This window comes from Mastigoproctus giganteus, chromosome 5 (genome assembly GCF_048544385.1).
Source record: "Mastigoproctus giganteus isolate SK-2022 chromosome 5, ASM4854438v1, whole genome shotgun sequence".
Lineage (NCBI taxonomy): Eukaryota > Metazoa > Arthropoda > Arachnida > Uropygi > Thelyphonidae > Mastigoproctus > Mastigoproctus giganteus.
In genome coordinates, this window is record NC_143579.1 from 214,219,217 (window position 1) to 214,245,909 (window position 26,693).

The 26,693-nt window shown below is 36.0% G+C and overlaps 1 protein-coding gene across 7 annotated transcripts in view; it reads right to left on the reverse strand.

Moving 5' to 3' along the window:
* LOC150086086 (protein Hook homolog 3-like) overlaps positions 1-26,693 on the reverse strand; it is a 211,839-nt gene that overhangs the window by 69,114 nt on the left and 116,032 nt on the right. For 4 of the 7 annotated variants that reach the window (XM_090373695.1, XM_090373697.1, XM_090373698.1 and 1 more), the window contains 4 exons: positions 25,793-25,893; positions 17,884-17,988; positions 17,641-17,712; positions 2,403-2,527 (listed from right to left, as the gene is read on the reverse strand). In XM_090373695.1, the coding sequence (XP_090229821.1) occupies positions 2,403-2,527; positions 17,641-17,712; positions 17,884-17,988; positions 25,793-25,893 (403 nt within the window). The remainder of the gene's footprint in view (positions 1-2,402; positions 2,528-17,640; positions 17,713-17,883; positions 17,989-25,792; positions 25,894-26,693) is intronic. The other 3 variants (XR_016546954.1, XR_016546955.1, XR_016546953.1) reach the window with 1 other exon arrangement.

Below are 26,693 nucleotides of genomic sequence, written 5' to 3' on the forward strand. Positions count from 1 at the left end.
GTAAATTATTATTTTCAAACAGAAAATTTGAGCCTTTTCACAAATACAAGAATAAAGACCAAGCATAACCTGTCCTAAATATTGTAACTACAAGGTTTTTGTTTGTTTGTACACACCTACAACGTTTATGTTGAGAAAAATTTTTTTTTTTTTTTTTTTAGAAGTAGAGAATAAAGCACAAAATAAATATTTGGATTTTTGACTGATGACCTGAGCCAATTAAATAGAGACATGAAATCTGCCTTGCTCCTTTTTTTTATTTTTTATTTTAGCTATGCATACTGTGTGATATGTTCTAAATGCGTGCCTAAATAAGGATGAGAACTGTGTTATCAATTTTATGAGTAGAAACTAAATGAAAACAATTATTTTGTTGTCAAATGACACTATAAAAATAGTATGTTACACATCAACTTAGTATAACTATTATTTACTCTAAGATATTTTCTAATTATATACTTGTCTACCTACTAATATGCTGTACAGTATATCATGGAATTCAAAAAAAAAAAAAAAAAAACATATATTCATACATTATAATATCCCTAAAATTCATAGAAATAAAATGTAAAATTCAGAACACAGATTAATTTGATCACTTGAATTTATATTTCTCTAGTCACAATGGAACCCTCACTGCATTCATATAACAAACAGTATACATGATGATAGTTCTGGCTCTACATGTGCATTAAAGTTAAGCTTTAAATAATCACTAAAGTCATAAGGCATACACGTCATGTCTGTGAGTTATGTATTCAATGATCAGCTTGTCTGTTTTGCAAGACAATAAACTGAAGCTGTTGGGGCAAATCCTACACCCTACATGAGACTGATTAAATTGGTCAATACTCAAAAAGTTCTTTAGAAGTCTGTCACCTAATTCTGGTTTGGGAATACATATGGTACTCAGACCTTTTAAAATGGGAGGGAAGTGGTTCAGCCATTAAACTAAAAAGAAACTAATGAAACTTAGTCCAAAACACAGTATTTCAGAGTTCAGTTAATTTATTCCAAGAAATGAAAACATTCCTTGTCATATACATCTTGTCCTACTACAATCTTTAAGACTACAATTCTTTTGGTTTCCAGTAATAAGTGTGGTTCACTATATAATCAAGATTGAACTCCAGAGGGTATTAGTTTTCTGAAAATGTGGTTCCAAGTTTTTTGGAAAAATCCAACACAACACAAAATTTTAATGTTATAACAGTTGCTATTGTTTTTGGCTTTTTTATTACTGACTAGAGGATTAAAAATCCACCTAGTCAATAAACCAAATTTCATATTTTCATATGTAAACATTTAAATGCTCTGTATGAGCATGGCTGGCAAAGGTGGTGAATGTATTGTTTGAATGGCAGGTTGCACAAGCTACCTTAATAAAATACTTGAAATGAAAGCACCTCATCTAAGTATGATTCAAAATCTATTTATTAATAATTGAGTCTAAAAATCATACATTTCACAGATGTTTTCTCCTTTGCTCCTTCAGCGATTATAATCCTGCAATTGCACTAACACAAAGGTATCAAAGGGCCAAACTTTACAAACAGTTTCGATTTAATCCTGTATTTTTGTGATGCTGCCACTGAAGGATTGCACCAAAGGAGGGGAGGAGAAAACAATGATTTTTAGACTCTATTAGTAATAAATAGATTGTAAATCCTATGCAGGTGAAGTGCTTTATTTCAAGAATTTGATGCATATTATTTTAAGAAATACTTAGATCTGATCTTATCACTTAGATCTGATCTTATCAAAAGAACAGTTATTATCCCTTGACACTATTCACATGTGCACATATTCCAGTAAATGAGAGAAGGGTTCACTATTGCTTATATTTAAAGTCATAAATATAAGCAATAGTGAATTTATACTGTTCTTTTGGTCATTTATATGGATGATCAAAAGAGTAATTGGAATTTATAACTTAAATATAAGCAATAATGAACTCTCCTCATTTACTGGAGCACCATTGTGTGTGTGTGTGTGTGTGTGTGTGTGTGTGTGTGTGTGTGTGTGTGTGTGTGTGTGTGTGTGTGTAATATGATGTCAAGGAATAATAACCACTTTCACATCATGGTTACTATTTAAATATAATAATATTTCAGTGATTTTGTTAATTCATTTAGTTTTGTGATGGTATTATATAATTTTACTTAATACTTGACAGAATGCAACTAGCAATATGAATAATATAACAGCAAAATAACTATTTTTTGAAATACACATGAAACTACAAACACTTTTTTTCTAACTAAATTGCCAAACTACAATTTTTCTTCATTTCAAAAACCTAAAACATTCAAAGATATACAATTTAAACCGAAAAAAAGCATGTCTACTTTACAATAACACAACTCTTTATTATAATTATTGTAACAACAGGACATACTCACCGAGCCATAACTCCCGTAACATTAAAACGTCGCGATGTTGCTTGCCTCTGACGAGATAAAAAGGTTTGGCCACTAATGTTTTGTGTTAGCCTTTCTTCTGCAGCTTTTCTCTGAAGTTGTGCACCCTAAGTTTAATTAATATATTCGTTTTACCACATTGACTTAAAATTTGTTAATTAGAAAGAAAGGATGTTTAATGAATATATTATGTTCATATATAGCAACAGTGAATGCTACTGTGACAAGTTTTAAGCACTATAATAAAAATAATTCTGAGTGAGTCACAAAAAAAAAAAAGTTTTATGATAATCTGAAACATAAAATATTAATGAACCAACAGTATTCCTGGATGGGAACAAGTTAAGGTGAAGGAGCTTACCAACAGATTTAAAAGATAGCAATTTCCATGGATACATACTTTTTTTTTTTTTTAATGAAAACTCCAAACACGAGTGGTATTAGAACCTATAGTACTTAGTACCATACTTGGGTTGGAGGTTGAGAAGATATTTGTTGACATTAGACTTGAACTTCTGTAGACTGTAATTTCAGGAAATTACGTATGAAGGAAGGTTGTTCCAGAAAACGGCAGTTGAATGAATAAACGAGGAAGATGAAAAGTTGGTTCTGGGAGTTTGAAGTTGGACAGTAAATGGATGTTGGTTGGTGGCAGCATGTGTTCGGACTGTTTTGAAAGAGAGAGGGGGAATTATAGAAGCCAATTCAGAAGAACAGTGCCCATGGAAGTATCTGTAGAAAAGGCATGCAGCAGAAACAGTATGTCTATGAGACAGCAAGTATAGAGACTCTGTTAGAGAAGAGTCATTAATTAACCTAACTGCCCTCTTCTGAATGGAATCTAGAACCTGAGAGAGGTTTTGGGGGCACCACCCCAGATTTGGGAACAATATTCCATGGTAGGGTGGATTTGCAATTTGAACAGAGTGAACGTACTGAGTAAGACTGGTCTAAACAGCAAAAGTAGGAAAGATAATTGGATTAAAAAAGTAGTTTGGTAGAGCTGAAGTGCAAAAGATGTTGGCTAGATAGATGTTATATATGTTCCAAAATGCCAGTTGTATGGAATATATTTACTGATTAGAAGAAAATACCATCTAACAACCCCATCCTTGGGTGGGGGAAGCTTCTTCAACAGAATATGAACACAAGGAAAAAAAGTAAATCTAAATGAAAAGAACTAAATAATTTAAAAGTATGATAACTGTTCTCTGCAATGTTAAATAATTTTAACAAATAGATGTGAAATAAAGTCACTAACAGCAACTTTAGCATTATTAGAGGCATATGATGCAAGAAAGCAAGCTTATACAGCATCAGCAAAAAAAAACTCCCATTTCACCCATCCATTCAATCTAAAAGTTTGTCCAGTTCTTCCTTGAATTTATTTAAGCTATCAACTTCCACAACAACAGATGGAAGTTTGTTCCAGCAATCAACTACCTGCTGACTAAAGGCAAACTTCCACACATCTATTCTACAACTGTCTTTCCTCAATTTGGATTTATGCCCCTTTAGGTTTGTAATCTGAGCAGGAGGAAGAATCCCATCAGCACTGAGTCTATTCAAACCATTAAAGGACTTATACACCTCAATCAGATCACTTGGCAGGTGCCTAGTCTCCAGATGATGCAATTTGCAGAACTTAAGCCTTTCTTGGTAAGAGGACCCCTTTGTTCCCTTTGCCAATCCTTGTTGCCCTTCTCCGCACTTGTTCTAGCAATTCTACAGCCTTCCTAAAATGAGGCCTATCTGTACGCAGTACTCAAGCTGTGGCCTGGCTATTGCCTTATACAAAGAGATAATCACTTAGTTTTCCCTACTACAAAATTTTTGTATATCATTGACAGACAAAACCCCATGGCCTTCTCTGGCAGCCTGTCTGCACTACTCAGAAAACTTCATATGTGACAGCACAATTACCCCAGGTCTTTTTCATTCTCTACCACCCTGAGTATAGTACCACACAGTTGGTATATTTCTCTGGGATTACTTCTACCTATATGGAGTACTTTGCATTTGTCAATATTAAACTTCAGTTGCCACTTCTCAGCCCCTCTGCCCAACTTTTCTAGATCCTCTTGCAGTAGCATACTGTCACTACTATCACTAACAATGCTGCCAACCTTAGTATCAGTGTTGAATCCAGGAGGATGACCAGGGGTGAGTTTCATGGTGGAATAAAATTCTCCGCCCGGCAAAAAATAGTAATTTTTATTTTAATATTCATTCAAAGACCTCAGATGTTGAAATTTTTGTCACATCTTTTGTTTAATTTTCTTCTTACTGCACTTTTTAGAGGCCATATTATCAGTTTACACGATGCTGTAATTACAAAACAAGAATTCAATAAATTTATGTCAAATAAATACAACACAAAAAAATCAAAGCAACTAAGTGTGGTACTCATTAGGTGGAAAAAACAGCAAAAATAAATCACTAAAATTCAAAAGACATGAAAATTTCAAAATAATTAAATATGCAATATTTCTGGCTGCACAAATTATAACTAAAAGCCACTATTTGAAGTGTCAGCATTTTTCATTTTATGGTTCCTTTTATTTTCCCACAAACCATCCCTTGATAGTGTTTCACACAAACAGTCTACTTGAAACTAATTCTTTATTTGTATATCACAAAGAACACAGACCGGATCGCAGGCCATGAATATGTTCATCTGAATTAGTTCCTCAGTCATCATTGGTCCCTATTATAATTAAAGTGTGTCCCGCATTTTAATTTCAGGGGAAGGGCTAAACGATGTCTGGGTAGAGAGAGGATTGTACTGCAGCCACTATTTCAATTGTCAGTAGTTTCACTTTATGGTTTTCAGATTCCCCTTATTTATTTTTTTCATAGCAAGAGTCTACTTATGGGTAATTCTTCCTCTGTATACTGCAAACAAGCCTGTTTGGTCACAGCCTATGAACAACACATTTTAAAATATTTTTATTATATATCTGTATTGCAAGAAGATATGTTTAGAAGGCCAGAATGAGTCATCAGCAAAATTAATAAACAAAGTGATTGATACATATGCAAAGAAGAATGAGATTACTATAATACTTGCACATTTGATAATAATTTATGACTTTTTTGGGAATTTTAACCGGCGATTTTCATATTATTAAACTGTGATTGTCAGTAATATGGTTTTTGTGAATAGCTATTAGTATTTAGATGTTAAATAATAAATATTTCTTTTTGTTTCCTATTTTGTTTTCTCATATCCTCTTATAGAAATACTAGGGAGCTGTAACCTCTGCTTGCTTTAATCACTGAATTTATTTGGCAGGATAACAGATAACAATTAAACTAGACTGAAAAACTTATGGTTAATTTTCATTAACCATAAGTTTTTTTATGGTTATCCTGTTATCTATTTCTTATCCTGTCTTCTTTGTATACAACACTGCAAATTATATTGGTTTGCACAGTTTTCTACTTTGTAACTGAAATTTTGATGCCAGCCACAGTTCTATATTGAGACAGAGCACAACTGACCATGCTTAAAGAATGTTTTTTTTTTTTTAATCTAAGTTAAGATCACTGTAACTGAATGTTTGTTGCTCCTGACAACTACACAGAAAGCTGTTTTCTGTTAAAAACAATAAGGAAATCATTACATTTCTTTTTATTATACCAGGAATGGCAATGCTGTTACTCTGTTTCTCAGCAGTTAGGATTGAACAGTAAATGATCAATCTGTCAATCTTCCAAACAACTGGGTCTCCTATTACAAAAGCCATCATTAATGAAAATATTTTGTATTAATGATCAGTCATGTTTATTTTTTAAAATTTATCTTTTAATTATTAGATCCTAGTGAACACAAAATTCATTATAAATCATTCATCAAGATCCAAAATTCATTCACTACCTTGACTCATGTTGTGGCTCTTTATTAGTTATTAGCAACCAATAAGCTTCCTAAGCTATTATTATTTTGTGTTGCTGAAACCACACTGCCTTAACATTAGTATCCTTCTTTAAATTTATTAGGCAGAGGCCTATTCCAACAATCAATTACTTTATGGCTGAATACAAATTTCTGCACATTTATTCCACAACCATCCTTTTTCAATTTCAATTTAAGTTCCCTTGTGCACATATCACCTGAGACAGCATTTAGCATTAGTTGAGGCAATGATGCAAGCTTATACAGCATCAGCCAAAAAAAAAAAAAAAAACACCGTTCCCATTTCATCCATCAGGTCACTCCAAATGTTTGTTTCCAAATGTTAGTTCAACCTTAAATTTATTTAAGCTATCAACTTCACAACAACAGATGGAAGTCTGTTCCAGCAATCAACTACCTGCTGACTAAAGGCAAACTGCCACACATCTATTCTACAACTGTCTTTCCTCAATCTGAATATATGTCCCTCTCAGGTTCTTAATCTGAGCAAACAGAAGTATCCTATCAGCATTGAGCCTGCTCAAACCATTCCAGGCCTTATACACCTCAATCAGATCACCTTGCAGGTGCCTAGTCTCCAGATGGCCTCGAGACCTGTATACAGTACTCAAGGTAAGGCCTGACCATTATACAAAGGGACACTCACCCCCTTATCCCTGCTAGCAAAATTCCTGTATATCATTGACAAGATACAGTGAGCCACTCTTGCAGCCTTTTTGCACTGCTCAGCAAACTTCATGTCTGACTGCACAAATACCCCTAGGTCCTTTTCATTCTCCACTACCTTGAGTGTAGTACCATACAGTTGGTACGTTTGTCTTCGGTTATTGCTACCTATAGGCAATACTTTGCATTTGTCAATGTTAAATTTCAGTAGCCACTTCTCAGCCCATCTTCTTAACTTTTCTAGATCCTGTTGCAGTCGAATACTGTCTTTATTGTCATTAACAACACTGCCAACCTTTGTATCATCTGCAAACTTGGACATTAAGCCTGATATACCTTCATTGATATCATTAATAAATATACAAAACAACAATGGGCCCAGCACCGAACCCTGGGGGACTCCACTAATAACATTAGTCCATGTACAGCAGTGTCCATTTATTACCACTCTCTGCAGTCTCCCACTTAACCATCCCTTTATCCATTGCAGCAACTTGCCCTTAATGCCATCCACTCCAGTTTGTACAGCAAACAGAAGTTTGCTGTACAAACAGCAGTCTTCCATGTGCAACACTATCAAAAGCTTTCCTGAAATCCAAGTATATTCTATCTAAATTATTTTTTGCGTCCAGTTCCTTTGTGACCACATTGTAGTATCCAATAAAACTGGTCAGAGAAGACCTCCCCTTAATAAACCCATGCTGTCTGAACTATTACTGCAGTCTTGTCTAAGTGATCCTGTATAATCTCTTTAACCAGTGACTTCATTATTTTCCCTGGTGAAGTTAAACTAATAGGTCTATAATTATTTGTGTCACCCTTTGCACCCCCTTTGTGAATTGGGGATACATTTGCACATCTCCAGTCCATGGCAGACCTCCCCTGACTCTAAGGATGTTCCCATAATTATAGCTAAGGGTTTGCTTACTTCCCTTGCTGCCTCCTTCAATATAAATGGATAGATTCCATCTGCCCCAGGTGCCTTTTTTTTTATGTTTAACTTCAACAATTTCTCCTCCATATTTTTAGTCTACTTAATCCTTTTAAACTGTTATACACTTCAATTTGATCACCACACAGATGCCTAATTTCCAGAGAATGTAAATTACAACCCCTCAAGGTCTTTCTCAGTAAAAAAAATATCATTTTGTGACCTCCCACCAACCAATCTTGTTGCTTTTTTCTGGACCCTTTCCAGCAGATCTAAGTCCTTCATAAAATGAAGTTTCCAAACTTGTATACAGTATTCTAGATAAGGCCTACTACTGCCTTAAACAATGGTATAATCAACTCTTTCTCCCTGCTGGCAGAGATAATTATCCCATTGTTTGGGTAGTTAGTTACAAATGCATTAAGAAAATTATAATACAGAAAGGAATAATTATCAGCTGATTGATCTAGGCCACACACACAGCACGTTTCAGTCTACAAAACAACTATGGCCAAGACCATAGAGATCTACACATAATTTTATGTTATGCAAAAATAGTATACAAACAGCATCATCATTATTAAAATCTATAATAACAGATTTTAATTATAATACAGTCAATCCTCATATAACATCTGTTTACACTACATGAATTTGATCATACATGATTTATAAATAGGGGAACAATATCATATATAACACAAACAGAATTTGCTTATTCACGATTTGCCTTTATGTTTACAAGAAATGGAATTTGAACGAGGAATCGCCACAACTGAACGCAACACGATAGGAATGAAGAGAAGATTCTGAAAATGTATTTATGTTTTTTATATCAGTGAAGGGGAAACATTTCACCACAATGACGTAAAAACTCACACAATTCCAGCTATCGGTATTATTGCAAATGCAATTCGATCGAGTTTACTACCAGTTTATAATGGATTCCACTAGCAGAAATGCAACTGGAAATTGTTTTTATTGTTTTATGGTAGTGACCTCCAGAAATTTGCTTTGGTAAAATGTGAGCTAGCGAGGTGTTAATAGTGTATTTCTGCCTTTACAGTGTTGTTTATTCAGTTGCCACATGCATGCAGCTTTGTTTATATCTATCCAATGTGCCTCCTCATTTTGTAATTGTGCTTTATTCCATAAAAATGAGTAAAATACTTAAAAGGTGTGAAAAAAAAGCATCCTGGTGAAGACTCTACAGATTCAAAGAGAAAAAGAAAAGCGATATCGATAGACAGGCGGACTGGGTCAAAAATTCTTACCCGGGAAAATTTGTAGCGGCCTCATATTAGCATTTATGGCCAAAATCACACTGGCCTTCATCGCCTTCTGGCCTCCGGCTCACCAGGGTTTCCCCGGTAAGGTTTATGGCCAGTCCACCTCTGTCAATAGAGAAAAAATATGAAATTTGAAAAAATTTAAATGCTTTGAGCGAAATGAAAGAACATGTGATATTGCATGTACTACAGGCCTAAATGAGGCAACACCGAGAATTAGAAAGCATGCAGAGAAAATAAAAACAACTTTCATAGAAGAAACAACTCAAAGTGTAACAAAATCCATTAGATCAAGACACAAAGAATTGGAAGAGATGGAATGGCTGTCATCTGTTTGGATAGAAGATCAAACAAAAAACAAGTCTGCTTATGATAGAAGCAAAAGCATTAGCAATATTTTATTACGTAACAGTCTTAATAAAATACACAAGTATATTATTTTGATTATTTATTGTGTTTGGTAATGTTTTGGTTACAAATGTGTATTCAATCTTGGTTGGTCGGTCGGCACCTAACCCCATTTTTCCCATAGGGCCTATTATTAATGCACGATTTTGCAATGCACGAGGGTTTCTAGGAACACAACTATCGTACTATACGAGGACTAATTGTATACATAACATCAATATAATACATCAATGCTACAATAACTAAGAAATTATACATACACTAGAGAGAAAAATGGGCAGGTTAACAGGACTGTTTGAAAATGGCATTAATAAGAAAATTCTTATGTTCCTTATATTCTTATATTTATTATATTCCTTGTTTATCAGCAGCAAGTGATCCTATTCAACCTGTTAATTAGCCTGCTAGATGGTACAGCAACAAACTAACGAAATACAAAGGTTACTACTGATACACAAAAAAAAAAATCACTAGTAAGTTCCTGCATTGTTCCTATGGAAAAGCACCATCAAACTTTTTGACAAATAGTGGGGAGCTCCGCATGCCAATGAAATGCTTATGGAAAGACAACAAATATTTGATGTCAATAATGTTGACGCCAGAATCACAAAAAAAAAAAAATATATATATATAATAATAATAATAAATTGACCCATTTTAAGAATATGAATTCTATCATGAGAGATCCTTACATATTGGAAGCTGCAATTAGCATCCACAACTCAAATCCACATAGCATCATTGATAATGAGTTCATGTACATTTTAATATGCAATATTAGAAAGATTGGAGAAATGAATTACATTCTGTCATTAGCTAAACAGCCATATATATATAATGCATATATACAGGGTGTCTCAAAAATATTGGTACAAACGTTTAGGGGAGGTAGGTAACATCTAAAGGAATATGAATCGCATAGGAACCCATAACCAGAAACGTCACCATAAGTTGGTGCACGGCACTGTTCATCAGTTCGTGAGAGGGAAAATTTTTGGTTTACTCATTCAAGCAGTAGTCGCCACAAGAAGAGCATGCATCGATATACGACCTGTGAGCTGGCAGACATGCACCTAGTTTATGGATTAGCAGAGAGCAATGGGCGAGCTGCTCAACAAATTTATGGAGAACGCTTCCCAGACAGACAGACATATACCGGACCACCGTTTGCACATGAGCATCAAAATTTGTGCAATTATGGGTCATTTAGAGATAACAGGAGTAGTGCGGGCAGACCATGTTTGATGCGAACTCCTGCCATGGAAGAAAGTGTGTTGAATGTCATCCAGAATAATCCTACTACCAGCACACGTGCCGTTGCCTCTGCCTTAGGAGTGTCTCGTTGCAGTGTACAGCGCGTCTGGCAAGACGATTCCTTACACCCCTTTCATCTCGAAAGGGTTCAGTTACTGCTCCCCCAAGATCATCCTGCCCGTGTGGCTTTTGCGCAGTGGTTTCTCCAAGTCTTGAATTTTCCAGCCTATGTTTTGGTCACGGATGAGGCTTATTTCACTCGGGAAGGCTTATTCAATCAGCACAATGCTCATGTGTGGGCTCACGACAACCCACACAGTGTGCGCCCCCATGCGGCACAACGTCGCTTCGCAATAAATGTGTGGGCAGGTATGGTCGGTGACTGCTTAGTCGCCCCATACCTGTTACCATCCAGCATGAACTCCGCTAAATATCGGATCTTTCTTGAACAAGTTCTACCAGGGTTACTTGACGATGTTCCAACAAATGTGAGACACAACATTTGGTTTCAACATGATAGGGTGCCTGCCCATTATGGAAGGTGTGTTCGTGACCATTTGAACAGGCGTTTTGGGCGTCGATGGATTGGCCATGGTGGACCCGTTGCCTGGCCCCCACGCTCACCTGATTTATCGAGCCTTGATATCTTTCTGTGGGGGCCCTCAAATCTATCATGTATAAACCGCCTGTGGAGATGGAAATGGATCTCGTGGCGAGACTCGTCTGCACTGCTGCTACTGTCAAAGAAACTCCAGGTGTGTTCGACCGTGTCCATGCTGCGTCGGTGTCACACATGCATCGCGTCTCATGGTGGAACCTTCGAGTATCTGTTGTAACATCACGAAATGCATCCATCTCGTACTCCATTGTTAATATTATGTCAAATAAATGTTCGCCACTAATTACTGTCTTGTGTCATTTCTACTTCTTGTGCCTCTGCTACTACTTTCCCGTGACATTTCCGGTTATGGGTTCCTATGCGATTCACATTCCTTTAGATGTTACCTACCTCCCCTAAACGTTTGTACCAGTATTTTTGAGACACCCTGTATATTAGCTAATGCATATATATATATATATATATCAGCTAATGCATATATATATATATTATGCTAAACAGCCAGACAATGCCTTAACTATAATATACAACATCATTTCTCATTAAGCAGCATTTCTCAAACACTAAATAAACGTATGCAGTTTTTTTGTTAACACCAACCATACAGGAAAAGTTGAACAAGATGGTACATCTCTATACATTGAAAGGGTTTGACAACTAAATGCTAATTTAAGAAGGTAAAAAAAAGATGACCTATATATAAAATACAGAAGTACACCTGATGAAGAAATTTTAGATATGAAAAATTCCAAAATGTCAGAGAGGCAACATGTCTCTTTTGCCAACTTAAAGTTGTCACAAACTGAAATGATAAAGTTAGAGAAAGAATAAAATAGGGTCTTCATGATGAAGTGCTGATGTATGTACATAAGAGAAATGGAATATCTAGAAAAAGTTGAAGAGGCAATTGTGACTGATGATGCCCATCTCTTTGGGAGAAGCCAAAAGTGGATGAAGAAGAATGTAGTTTCTCTTTTCTTTAAATACAGGGTGCTTAAAGCCCTTTCCCACTTTTAAAAATTAATAACTCAAAATATAAGCTATATTGAAAAAATATTTCTATTATAATCAGTACATGGCATTTTTTTTAACCAAAAACGTTATTATTTTAAAATTTTACCACCAGGTCAAATTTTAAAATAATTTAAAACTGAATTAATCAATCCAATTTACAAATGAGAGAGAGTGTGTGTGTGTGTATGCGCATTATGGGTATTTAATGGTGCATAAGCTGTTGTGGCTATAGTGCAGCTATAGAAGTTAGCATTTGCATTTTCTATAAAAAAAAAAAGAATGACTTTGGAATTTGAGGATTTGTGTGGTCATATTCTTTTTCATCAAGATAAAAATTTTGGAGCTGAAGCTCTAACTTACAGCGGTGCTCGAAAAAATTGCATCATCATTTTTTTAGGTTGTTTGTCCTTATACTGGCAGCTAATCTTTTATAAATAGCTTAAAGAACATAAGTAATAACAATACCGATATGAAACTATTAAATGCAAAAAAAAATTACTTTTAGTATCAAGTAGTGGCAAATGATGCAAGAAAGCAAGCTTATACAGCATCAGCAAAAAAAAAAAAAAAACATCAATACTTCCCATATTACCTGTACACCCCCCTTCCAAACAATTTGTCTAGTTCTTCCTTGAATTTATGGAAACTGCCAACTTCTACAACACTAGATACAAGTTTATTCAAACAATCAACTACCTGCTGGCTGAAGACAAATTTCCACACATCTATCCTGTATCCTGATCGGACAACCAATTTGAATTTATGCCCCTCTCCCTAAGTGCATAGTCTGAGCAAGAGGAAGGATTCCATCAGCCATCCTTTTATCCATAGCAGTTACTTACTCTTAATGCCACACTGCTCCAATTTGTACAGCAGTCTTATGTGCAACAGTACCTAGTATCCAATCAGATTGGTCAAACAAGTTAAGAGACATTAGGGTGATGCAATCATGTATGGCACATGACATCATCTAACAGAGCTTGACAGAGATGGATGATGCAATAGAGTAATGTTATTGCAAAAAATATGATATACTGTCAAATTTCACAAAACCACTGTGAGCACCAACAAGTAAGTAACCAAGTAAGTAATCAAGTAAGTAACCAAGTCCAATAAAGTTCAATTTTAAAATGTTGCCAGAAGATAAAGCACCTTTTATTAAGTTTTATTAAAAGAATGATAGTAGTATTACGGAGCATATCAAATGTCACAGGGCCTCCCTGTTCAAGAGCTGCATTAAAGCTATAAAGGTTATTGTGGGGATATCAGATATGGCATCATTCAGATATAAGAGATTCAGACTTTGAATATTAAATATATTGAATATAATTTGAGTGCAATGTGTACAGAAAGGACAGACAGGACAGGAACGGGGCAGGGGAGAGGTTACACTCTTAATTAAGCAGCACATAAAATCTAAGGCAGTTCATCCAGTGTGGCCAGCAAGGCTGGCACTAGCATTTGTGGCACCTGAGGCAAAACCTTGTAACAGCAAGTAATTCATATCACATTTTAACATGCATATATATGCAGTTTTAGGTGGTAGATGACTTTCATCAACCGGTGAAATACCACCACTTTGCTTATTGGAGGCTTGAAGTGGTGAAACCCATGTTTAGTCTCTAGAGCAAAGTTTCCGGTATCCCCCTCCTCCCATACTTCTCCTTCAAACCATGCACGGTACTAAGTACTATAGGTTTTGATACCTTTCGTGTTTGGGGTTTTCATAAAAAAAAAAAAAAAAAAAGTAGTGCACCTAGCAGTGCTGATTTTAGGCAATTCCTGTGGCAAGTGCCTCACTTTTGCACCCGTAGCACCAACCCTGGAGGCCAGTGCAATATTGAATATCAGGTGTTACAGTTTGGTGATAAATTAGCAGGTGATACAGTTTGGCATAACATAAGTACTGGAAGAACAAAAATGAGAACAGGAATGTGTTATAGGCTTAATGACTGTAATGAGTATAATTAGCAACTTTACAGACATATAGCATGGGCCAGAAAACCAGAATTTCTTATAATGGGAGCCTTTAGTTTTTCCAGATATTGACCGGACCCTGTAGGTTGGTCATTCACACAGTGAGTGAACAACAGTGCGAGTGACAAAATGAAGTTCATGGATTTACTGGATGACTGTTTCCTACACCAGCATGTTAGGCAACAAGAGAAAACAATACTCTTGCTTTCATTATTAGCAGCAACCCTTCATGCATTAAAAATCTGCAGATAAAAGACCCACAAGGTGGCAGTGATCACAGTCTAGTGATGTGATTTACTTAAAGATTGTCAATGACAAAGGGAAAGGCTTTTGCTTTCATAAAGGTGACTACAATAGCCTCAGAGAGTTTTTAAATTCTATATAGTGGGACCAACTAATAAAGTTTTACCAACAGCAAATTCTAAAATGTGAAGTATTCAGAAATGCAATCGTAGAAGCCACTTGGCTTTTAATATCTACTAAGAGATACTGTTCGAGGCTTAAACCTAAAATGGATGTCAGGTTAATTGATAAGATTTGTGACAAAGAAGAAAAATGCATGGGATGCATATAAATTATCAGGTGATACAGATACCTACAGAAAATATAAACTTGTCTGCAACCAAGTCACAAAGGATGTCAGGCAAGCTAAGGCAGATTACAAGAAATCTCAGGAAAAGAATGCAGACTTCCTCACTTTTGTAAACATTAGAAGTAAGGGTATAAATCACATTTATCCACTAGCTATGAATGGTTTAATTGTTGATGATCCTACTGAATTTGCAGACAAACTGAATGGGTATTTTGCATCTACATTCACACAAGGAACTTTTAGAGTTTTAGGGAAGGGAATGCCAGAAGTGTGTCAAATTCTAACAGGGAGCTGCATAATTTTGAGATAACTGAGAGGAGATTGGAAGAGAAATTGTTGAAGTTGAATGTGAAAAAGGCATCTAGGATGGATTGGATCTATCCAATTATATTACAGGAGGCAAAAAAAAAGAGGCAAGCAAGCCTTTTTCCATGATTATGAGAGCACCTTGGATTCAGGGGAGGTCCCTGTGGACTGGAGATGTGCAAGTTGGTTTGTTTGTGGTTTGTCATTGCACATAAAAGACTGCTATAGAAATTGGAGCAGTTTGGCATTAAGGGTAAGTTGCCGCTCTGGATAAAGGGATGGTCGATTTGAAGAAGACAGAATTATTATCAATGGATACTGTTGTTCATGGACTAAGGTTATCAGTGGAGTGCTCCAGGATTCAGCTACGCCCATTGTTGTTTTCTATATTTATTAATGATATTGACAAAGGTATATCAGGCATTACGTCTAAGTTTCAGATGATATGGAGGTGGGCAGGATGATTATTAATAACAGCAGGGTATGCTACTGCAACAAGATTTAGACAAATTGGGCAGATGGGCTGAGAAATGGCAACTGAAGTTTAATATTGACAAATGAGAGATCTTCATATGGGGAGCAGTAAACCCAGATTAACGTACCAATTGTGTGGTAACAGAGAATGAAAAAGAACTGAGGATAACTGTGTATTCAGATATGAAGTTCTCTGAGTAGTGTATACATGCTGCCAGGACAGCTCATAGGGTTTTGTCAATGATATATAGAAATTCTGCTAGCAGGGATAAAAAAGTGATTATCACATTGTATGAGGTAATAGATGGGCCACTTCTTGAATACTGCAAAGAGGTCTGGAGGCTTCATTTTTAGGAAGAAAGCGGATGTGTTGGAATTGGTGTAGATTAGGGAGAGGAACAAAAAGGGTACTCTTACCAGGAAACACCTTGATTCTGCTAACTGCAGTACCTGGAGACTAGGCACCTATAAGGAGATTTAACTGAGGTGTTTAAGGCTTTGAATGTATTGAGTAGCCCTAATGCTGATGGAATCCTTCGTCTTGCTTAGGTTACACCATGTGGTGGGGATATAAATTCCAACTGTGGAAGGATGTGCAGAAATTTGTCTTCAGCCAGTGAGTGAACAATTGTTGGAACAAACTCCCGTGTTATAGAGGTAAGTAGTTTAAATAAATTCAAGGAAGAACTAGCCAAACCGTTAGAAGGGATGAACAATTGATATGGAAAATGTTAGATTTTTTTTTTTTGCTGATGCTGTATAAGCTTGCTTTCTTGCATCATTTGCCACTACTAATACTAATGCTGATCTTTTGGCATACACCTCAGGGAAGCAGTTAAAAATTAATCTGTTGATTTTTAACTGCTTCCCTGAAATTAAGTTAAAAATCAATCAAAAAAAAGAAACAGTATAACGATTAAAAAAAAAAGCATCCTGTAATTGGGAATGCAATAAATAAGATTGGAATGGTGGATAGAAAAAGGTGAGAAAACATTTCAAAAAAAAACCATTCAGTTGTAAGAAAACATATAATTGTTTAAAATGTAAAGAAATCAGTAACATGCCTTTCCAAATTACAGGATTTAAATTTAATATCAATGTATAGAAATATTGTGCAGCTATGCTCATATGAAATTCAAGTAAAATGTACACATAGCAACATCAATAAGTACAAAAAAATGGAAGTTCTGTAATGAAATTTCACACTTTGTGAATCTGGTTTTTACAGTTATTAATCAAATTTAATTCAGAGGTATGTCAATAAATAGAATATGTCAATGTGGGCGTATTCTATCCTCAGCAGATGTGCCAATAAATAGAATATGCCAATGTGGGTCTCAAAATTCCTATGAAATAAAATAATGGTCTCTTATTTTGTTCAGAAGAGAAATTTTATTCGTTCAATTTCAATCCATAATATTTGTTAAGGAAATTCACAAATAGTAGCTTATAATCAGCATGCAGCCTTCACACATTTCAATAAATGGCAAATTGGAGGGTATTCATGATTGGGTTGTTTCCCAATCATGAATTCTAGAGTTCAGGGGAGGGGACCTTGGATGCAAGAATTAATGTCACAACCACAAACTAGTTCTTTGTGGCAGAGATACAATGCACCTGAGCCTCTTATTGAAAAGGAGGCCGATAAAATCTTCACTGCTAATCTAAGAATAGCGGTCGATGATAAAGGTTCCATAATGAAATTGTTCTCACATCAACAAAAATTACGCAGTCATAAAAAAAAATTCAAATTTAAAATATTTACACTAACCAAACTGTAAAATGCTGTACTTATAAGTTTCTCCTCTTCATCCTGTTGTGCTCTAGCCTTTTCTGCTTCCCTCTGTAAAGAGCATAATAATAAAACTTGACTTACTGTCTTTCAAATTATTCTATAATGCATTATCATTTAACAATCTAAAAACTAATTTCAGTCATTAAGAAATCTTTTTGTATGATATTAAAAAAATAATGACATAAAGAAAAAAACTTCGAAGTGTTGAAATTTGCATACCTCAAGATCTGCAATAACTTTATTTTTCTCAGAAAGTTGTTTCTTTAGCATTATAATCTCTTCTCCATATGGATTATTTTTACTTGGATCTAAAGTACGAATTATCTGTAAAAAAAAAAAAAAAAAAAATTTTAAATAAATAATATATAAGAACAAAGTTAACTTCTGTATTATCAATTGCATGCAGATGATTATTATACTTTATTATTCTTTATGGCTTAATACAGGTCTTACAACTAATTAGAAATGAGGTCCAACTACACATCTGTAATCATGCATACTTCATATAGTGCAACTACAAAGAGTCATCTACTAAGATGAATCATCTACAAGGACTTAGCATCCTAGGCACCAGAAAAGACTGGCAGGGAGACTAGGGAGAACATGCACTTGATGTCAATAAGGTAAGCTCTGCCCATCAGGGGTACTACCACTTCCAAACAATGCATTGAAGTTCACCACTGACAGAAACTACTTTATTCATACCTTAATCAGCAAGCAATATGCAAAGCAGATGGGAGAGCACTCTTGACAGCCAAAACTTATAATCAGAAAAACATCAAGCAAAGCAAATGTGTAATTGTCAAATGTGCAAATAGCAACAGTCCTTGGGGTTGTCACAGACATTCTCTCAGAAATGCCAGACAAGCTGTCCTTGCTACCTGGGAGTCTAAAACGCTGATGGAACTGATATTCGGGTGACACTCAAGTCAAGTGGACCCAATTTCGGCGAAGTCTGGACAGTCTGTGGCAGCCAAATCCTCTGCTTGCACCTTCACAATGGTGGGACTGTTGTAATCCTGGGCATAACCTCCATGCACAAACACATGGTGGGCGACCACCCAGGTGTGAACCAACGTAAGCAGGGGTCAAGGTGTGGCACCCAAACCACATGGAGGAATGCTGCCCCTCTGTGTTACCAGGCAGTACTAGGTCGTAGATGACTCACATCAACCGGTGCAATACCACCACTTTGCTTATTAGAGGCTTGAAGTGGTGGAACCCATGTTTAGTCTCCAGAGCTAAGTTCTGTTCAATCCTTCCCCATCTCTTCCATCATGCAGTATGATTGATGACTTTTGAGATTATGATGAACATCGTGGCAAGATCCAATCTTCCTTACATTTCGAGGGTACAGCTCTAAAACAGTATTCGCAGGCTGGCCGTTAATTAGTACACCAGACCAAACCTATTGATAACTCTCTAGGAGGCTTCCGGATCAGCTAGTGTATAATCTTGCTACCTCTAATCTGCCAGATAGTGACTGGAGGGAGTCCGAGTAGTGAGTATGCGGGGGGGGGGGGGCATTGTCGAGGCCATGTTATGTCAAGGATCTGGGTATATTCTTACCATGTGAACACCATATCCAAAAATTTCATTACTTCATACAACATGTCCCACCTACTTTTTCTTACCATTGAATACAGCATGAATTGTCAAACTAATAGAGTAAGATTATCTGCGAAAAGATCTAAAACTCCCAAACACTTCCTAATTCATTTCACAAGTATATGTGGTCTCAATTCTAATCTCAACGATGTCCATTTCCACTTGCAGTCTGCCAAACCCCATGTACTTTTTCTGACAGAATCTCAGTTATCAGTTGATTCAACTACTGCTCATCTCAGTTGCCCAAATTATTCACTCTATGATTCCTTTCGCCTCAAAGGTGGTACTTGTACATATGTCCATTCCAATATTCCCTGTCAGAGACTTGGTAATTTGGAATCTCCTCTTTTCAATCTTCTCTGGCTTAAAATCTCTCTACCTCATTGTGTCAAATTCATCTGTTGTCTCTACCATTCTACCAATTCCACTAATCACTTGGAGCTCTTCGACTTCCTCTCTTTGCAACTTGACTTTCTCCAGTCCATCTTTCCTACCAGTGAGGTAATTTTCCTTGGTGATTTTAATGTTCACAACTCCAGCTGGCTTCCGTTTTCTAGTCACACCGACCCAGCTGGTCGAGATGCCGAGGCTTTTGCACTTACTAATGACCTTGCACAGATTGTTCATTTACCTACAAGAATACCGGACAATCGCAAATATACAGCCAACCCGCTGGATCTTTTTCTCACAAACAACTCTTCTAAGTACACGGGCGAAGTGAGAGGCCCTTTAGGCACCTCAGATCACAACTTGGTGATTGTCTCTTCTCTCTCATGGCTTTTCCCCAACCTCGTATTGTTTGCCATTACAAGAATGCAAAATGGATGACCTGAGAGATTTCTTTTGTTCTTTTCCTTGGTCGGATTACTGTTTCAAAACTTCTGATGTCAACGTTTGCTCAGATCGTGTCAGTGAAATTATTCTTGCAGGAATGGAATCCTTTATCCCACACTCCACTTTAAAAAATCTTGATGCTAAGAAAGCTCCAGGTCCGGATGGTATTTCTCCAATTGTTCTCAAAACCTGTGCTCTTGAATTTACTCCTATTCTTTGCCACCTTTTTTCACTTTCTTATTCCAAAAGTGTTTTTCCTTCTGCTTGGAAATTTGCTCATATCCAGCCAGTTCCTAAAAAGGGTAACAAATCCCTCCCATCCAATTATCGTCCTATTTCAATTTCTTCTACTCTTTCTAAAGTAATGGAGAAATCAATTAACCACCAACTCTTAAACTACCTAGAAACCTTCTGTCTGATCAACGATCGCCAGTATGGATTCCATCAGTGTCGATCCATTGGTGATATTCTGGCTTATGTTACCCATTTATGGACTAATTCAATGGAAAGGTTCGGTGAAACACAAGTAGTTGCTCTTGATATCTCAAAGGCTTTCGATTGTGTTTGGCATAAAGGTCTTCTAAACAAGCTTCCATCTTATGGTTTGCCAACTGTTTTTTGTAATTGGTTATCCAGTTTTCTCTCTGATCGCTCACTGAGGGTGATGGTAGATGGCTCTCTGTCTTCTAACTTCTCCACTAATGCCGGTATCCCCCAAGGTTCAATTCTTTCCCCCACTCTTTTCCTCTTGTATATTAATGACCTTCTTCCATTGACTGGAAATCCTATCCATAGTTTTGCCGATAATAGCACACTGCATTCCATTTTCCATTTTGAGAAACCTTGCCAAGCTCAATCAGCTTCTACTTCTCGAAAATCTGCTACCAATTCCTTAAATACAGATCTCCAGGTAATTCTCCAGTGGGGCAAACAACTTAGTTGATTTCAATCCTTCTAAAACTCAGTCTTGTAGTATATCTCACAAAAAAGGATTCTTCTGCTCCTATGCTTATCTTTGGTGACACTCCGATTTCTAGGCAAAATGATATATCTCTTTTGGGGATTACCCTGACTTCTAATCTCTCTTAGCACAAGCACATTACAAATATTGCTTCCTCTGTATCTAAAACACTTGGTTTTCTCTTTCGCTCTCAGCGTTACTTTTCTTCCAAACAGCTGTTCACTCTGTACAAATCGCAAATCTGCCCTACCATGGAATATTGTTCTCACATCTGGGGGTGGTGCCCCCAAAACCTCTCAGGCTTCTTGATTCCGTTCAGAAGAGGGCAGTTAGGTTAATTAATGATTCATCTCTAACAGTCTCTCCACTCGCTGTCTCATAGACGTATTGTTTCTGCTGCATGCCTCTTCTACAGATATTTCCATGACCGCTCTTCTTCTGAATTGGCTTCTATAATTCCCGCTCTCTCTTTCAAAACAGTCTGAATACGTGCCGCCACCAGCCAGCATCCATTTATTGTCCAACTTCAAACTCACAGAACCAACTTTTCATCTTCCTCTTTATTCATTCAACTGCCGTTTTCTGGAACAACCTTTCTTCGTACGTATTTCCTGAAAATTACAGTCTACAGAAGTTCAAGTCTAATGTCAACAAATATCTTCTTTCATCTTCTCAACCTCCAACCTAACCACGGTACTAAGTACTATAGGTTCCAATACCTCTTGTGTTTCGGGTTTACATATAAAAAAAAAAAAAAAAAAAAAATCAATGTGCACAATTTCAGAAATCCTAAGACCAACTGTTAACCAAGGTAAATAATTCCAAAGTTGCATTACAATTACTCACATATCCTAATTTCATCCCAACCACATTATTTTACTCTTTATATCAAATAACACAAGCACACACCTGAATGATTATCAATGCTTGCTTACTGGAGTTGCCTGTTTAAAGTGGTTTACAAAGTATAATATTAATATAATATTTACTACAGCTATAGTCTTAAAGTTTTTTTTTCTGAATGTTCTTCCAGTGGTGATGTTAAAACTATCATCCGGAAGTTTAAAACATCAATGGAGCCAATATTTAAGTCTCAACGCTGACATTTAGGTCCCACCAGTTAAGAATATAGAATTTCAGCAAAGTGCAGTCATTCTATGACAACCAAATTCTCTGCTTGATCAGTTATTCTGTTGGGACTGTTAGTAACTGAGGTATATCCCTTGTCCATATGTAAGGTTTAAAAATACTATACTTAGTATGCTGGTAATGACCACGGCATAAACCAATATAAGAGGTAGTGGGGTGCACCATACAGAAGAATGGAAAAGCTTGTGTGACACTAGGCAATACTAAGTGGTAGGATGACTCAACACCTGGTGCAATACACTTAGCTCAATGGTGGACTGAAGTAAGAAAACTATGTTTTGGTCTCCACAATAAAGTTCCGTAACAACCCCATGTCTTCTGTCGTTAGTCATGCCTTTTGAGGTTATGGCAGGCATAATGAGATATATTCTTTATATTTTGAAGGTTTTCACAGGCCAGCCAGTAGACAAGCCACCAGACCAAAATTATAGATAATGCTCTAGGAGGTGTTTAGATCAGCTATTGTATACTCTTGCTATGTCTACGTGGGGGGGGGAGGTTGAACCATCAAGATTTTATATAATGTCAAGAAGCTGAGTATATCTTGCTTTATGAATATCATATCCAATATTTTGTCATATCCTCTTATAACAATGGATCATTTACATATTCTCTTTATATCAATGGATCATAAATCATTACCATCAGTTATATTTCTAATGAAAATTTTCTCACATAGCATTCAAAAAATTAGTCATAGATCTTTATCTATTCGTGTCCAAAACTGTTTATATGTATGTACTCAATTTTTTATACTGCAGTAGTATTACAATGACCTCAGTAATATTTATTTTTAAAAATGGGTAACTTCATCCATTTTTAAAAAAACAAAGTATTTTTAAAAATGGATAACTTCATCCTAATTACCAAACCAAGTCAAAAATGCCTGAATAATACAAAGTGATTCAAAATTTAAAGAACCCAAGTATCAATCATTCAAAATTTTGGGCTTTAGCATTAACATATGATGCAAGAAAGCAAGCTTACACAGCATCAGCCGATTAAAAAAAAATAAATAAAAAATAATTCCCATTTCACCTATCTATTCCCTCAAAAAGTTTGTCTAGTGCTTCCTTGAATTTATTTACACTATCAACTTTCACAAATACAGATGAAAGTTAGGTATAGCAATCAAGCACTCACTGACTAAAGGCAAATTTCCACACCTCTTCTGCAACTGTCTTTCCTCAAATTGAATTTATTGCCCCTCAAGTGTGTAATCTGATCAAAAGGAAGAATTCCATTAGCATTAAGCTAGCTCAAAGCATCAAAGTCTTAAACACCTTAATCAGGTAACCTCACAGGTGCAGAGTATCCAGACACTGCAATTTGCAGAATTGTAGCCTTTCTCGGTAAGAACACCCCTTTGATCACCTCCCCAATTTCATTGCCCTTCTCTGTACTTTAGAATTAGTAGATGCATATGATGCAAGAAAGCAAACGTATACAGCATCAGCCAAAAAAAAAAAAACACCTCCCCAATCACCACCCGCTGGCTAAAGGCAAATTTCCACACATCTATTCTACAACTGTATTTCCTCAAGTTGAATTTATGATACCTCAGGTTTATAATCTGAGCAAGAGGAAGAATCCCATCAGCATTGAGCTTGTTCAAATCATTCAAGGCCTTATAGACCTCAAATCTGATCACCAGGTGCCTAGTCTCCCTTTCTTGGTAAGATAACCCCTTCACCAATCTTGTTGCCCTTCTCTGTACTTATTCTAGCAATTCTAGGCCTACCTGTATGCAGTACTCAAGGCATGGCCTGAGCATTAAGTTCTGCAATTTGCAGAACTTAAGCTTTTCTTGGTAAGAGAAACCCTTTGTTCCACTCACCAAACTTGTTATCCTTCTCTGTACTTGTTCCAGCAGCTCTACATCCTTCCTAAAATGAGGCCTCCAAACCTATATACAGTATTCAAGGAGTGGCCTTACCATTGCCTTATACAAGGGGATAATCACCTTCTTATCCCTGCTAGAAAAATTCCTGTATATCATTGACAAGACACCATGAGCTACTCTTGCATACTGTGTGCACGATTATCCCCGGGTCTTTTTCATTCTCCACTACCCCAAGTGTAGTACCACACAATTGATACATTACTCTGGAGTTATTGCTACCCATATGCAGTACTTTGCATTTGTCAATGTTAAACTTCAATTGGCACTTCTCAGCCCATCTACCTAACTTTTCTAGGTCCTGTTGCAGTAGCTTACTGTCATTAACAACCCTGCCAACCTTTATATCATCTGCAAACTTGGACATTAAGCCTGATATACCTTCATCAATATCATTTAAAAATACAGAAAGCAACAATGGTCCCAACACTGAACCCTGGGGGACTCCACTAATAACATTGGTCCCCTAAGAGCAGTGTCCATTGATTACCACTGTCTGTCTTCTCCCATTCAACCACCCATAGCAGTAACTTGCCCTTAATGCTGCACTGCTCCAATTTGTACAGCAATCTTTTATGTATAACAGTATCAAAAGCTTTCCTGAAATCCAAGTATTCTATCTAAATTATTTTTTGCATCCAGTTCCTTTGTGACCACATCATATTATCCAGACAAGATTTCCCCTTAACAAACCCATGCTATGTCTAAACCATAACTGCCGTAGACAATCCTGCATTACTTCTTTAACCAGCGACCACATTATTTTCCCTGGAACAGAAGTTTTATCCCTGTCATGAATTAGGGATGCATTCACACTTCTTCAGTCCGTGGGACATCCCCTGAATCTAAGGATGCGCTCGTAAGTATGGTTAAGGGATTTCTTTCTTCCTTTGCCGTTTCCCTGCAATATAATTAGATAGATCCCATCAACCTCAGATGCCTTTCTTATGTGTAACTTAAAATTATTTCTCTTCCACTTTCCTCTCAGTCATTACAAAATCATTCAGAATCACCTTTTATAAGATTACATACCCAATTGCTTCCAAATTGTTAACAGCTGGACAGATTAAGAGACTACAGGAAGAAATTAAGGAATGACAATAACAATGCTAGTACTTGCTTGTCCAGCAAGCAAGAAACCACTGGAAGGAACAGCCATATTATAATAACAAACTGAAGATACACAGTAATGACATTTACTTAGTAAAAATATATATCTCCATCCGTTTAGCAACAAATTGATTTAGTTTGGTTTCTTAATTACAAAGAACAAAAACTGATGACAAGAGTTTTCACAGAATAATATTCTACCTTTTTAACTCTATACACCAAAATATAATTTTCATTTCTAATTACTGATAAAATTTGTAAAAACTCATTTATGGATCATGCTTAGAGCAACTTCAATCTGAAGGGGTGTACTGAAGAGGTTATCAGACAAGAAAAACTGAGAGGGATGAACAAAATTTTTTGGGGTGTGTGTGTGTGTATATATAAAACCACTGGTACACTGCTGTTTTCTGTTAGAAAATTGACTTTTACTGTATCCATGCTAACAGTTTACTTAAATACTAATTAATGGAAAATGTACAATATTTCTTGTAGGCTAAATAGTATATAATTTAACTTCTGCATAGATAACAATAATTATTTACTCTAAATATGCAAATATTTACATTTTTAGCCTTTTCCAAATATTTTGTGTACCGTTCTTCCATAGCTTTCATTTCTTCATCTTTTTTATTTAGCAACTCTTGTAGCTGATGTCCTTTCTGAACTGTAAGAAAGTATAATTATCTCATATTAATACCAGAAAATATAAAAGTAATTAAATATGTTGAATAGCTAACTACATTTCAAGTAGAGTAATAAATCACACAATCCTGCAGAGCAATGAAGCAATTTTTATTTATGTACTAAGCACAAAGAACTGATTTTTGCACACATTTTGTGAAGATTTCCTTTACACCTCATTGATGTTGAAATGCTATTTTTACACCGACACAATCACAATACAGTGGATTCCGATTATTTGGGACACACTGGAACTAGTGCACTTTGGCCCGATTAAGTGGGGTGCCCCAATTATGCGAAGTTTCATGTAAATAGTTAAAAATACAGTGGACTCTAGCTTTATGCCTCATTCACTGTACAATCAAATCATGTTACGACGGACTCACGATAGTAAAATACCCTTAACTATATGATATGTAGTGAGTACCAGTCATTGTGATTACATTTATGAACTGAATTTTAATTCTATTAACAGCAATTCTAATAGGTAAAAATAGGAGGAATATTATCTACAGGCTATAAAAATAAAGATATATTAAGCACAAATTTACACTTTATTACCTTACTAATTAACAAAATTAAATGATACATGAAAATCGGAAGAATATTTTCCACAGGTTAGCAAGATAAAAATAAATTTATGCTTAAGTGCATAGCTTAATTAACACATACTGTAATATGTACATACTAACTAATTGATATTTCTGCTCACTGCCATTTTGGGGAGGGGTTTAAAATTTAAAACAGTAAAAAAGATAAGCAATCAATAACAAAGAACATGGT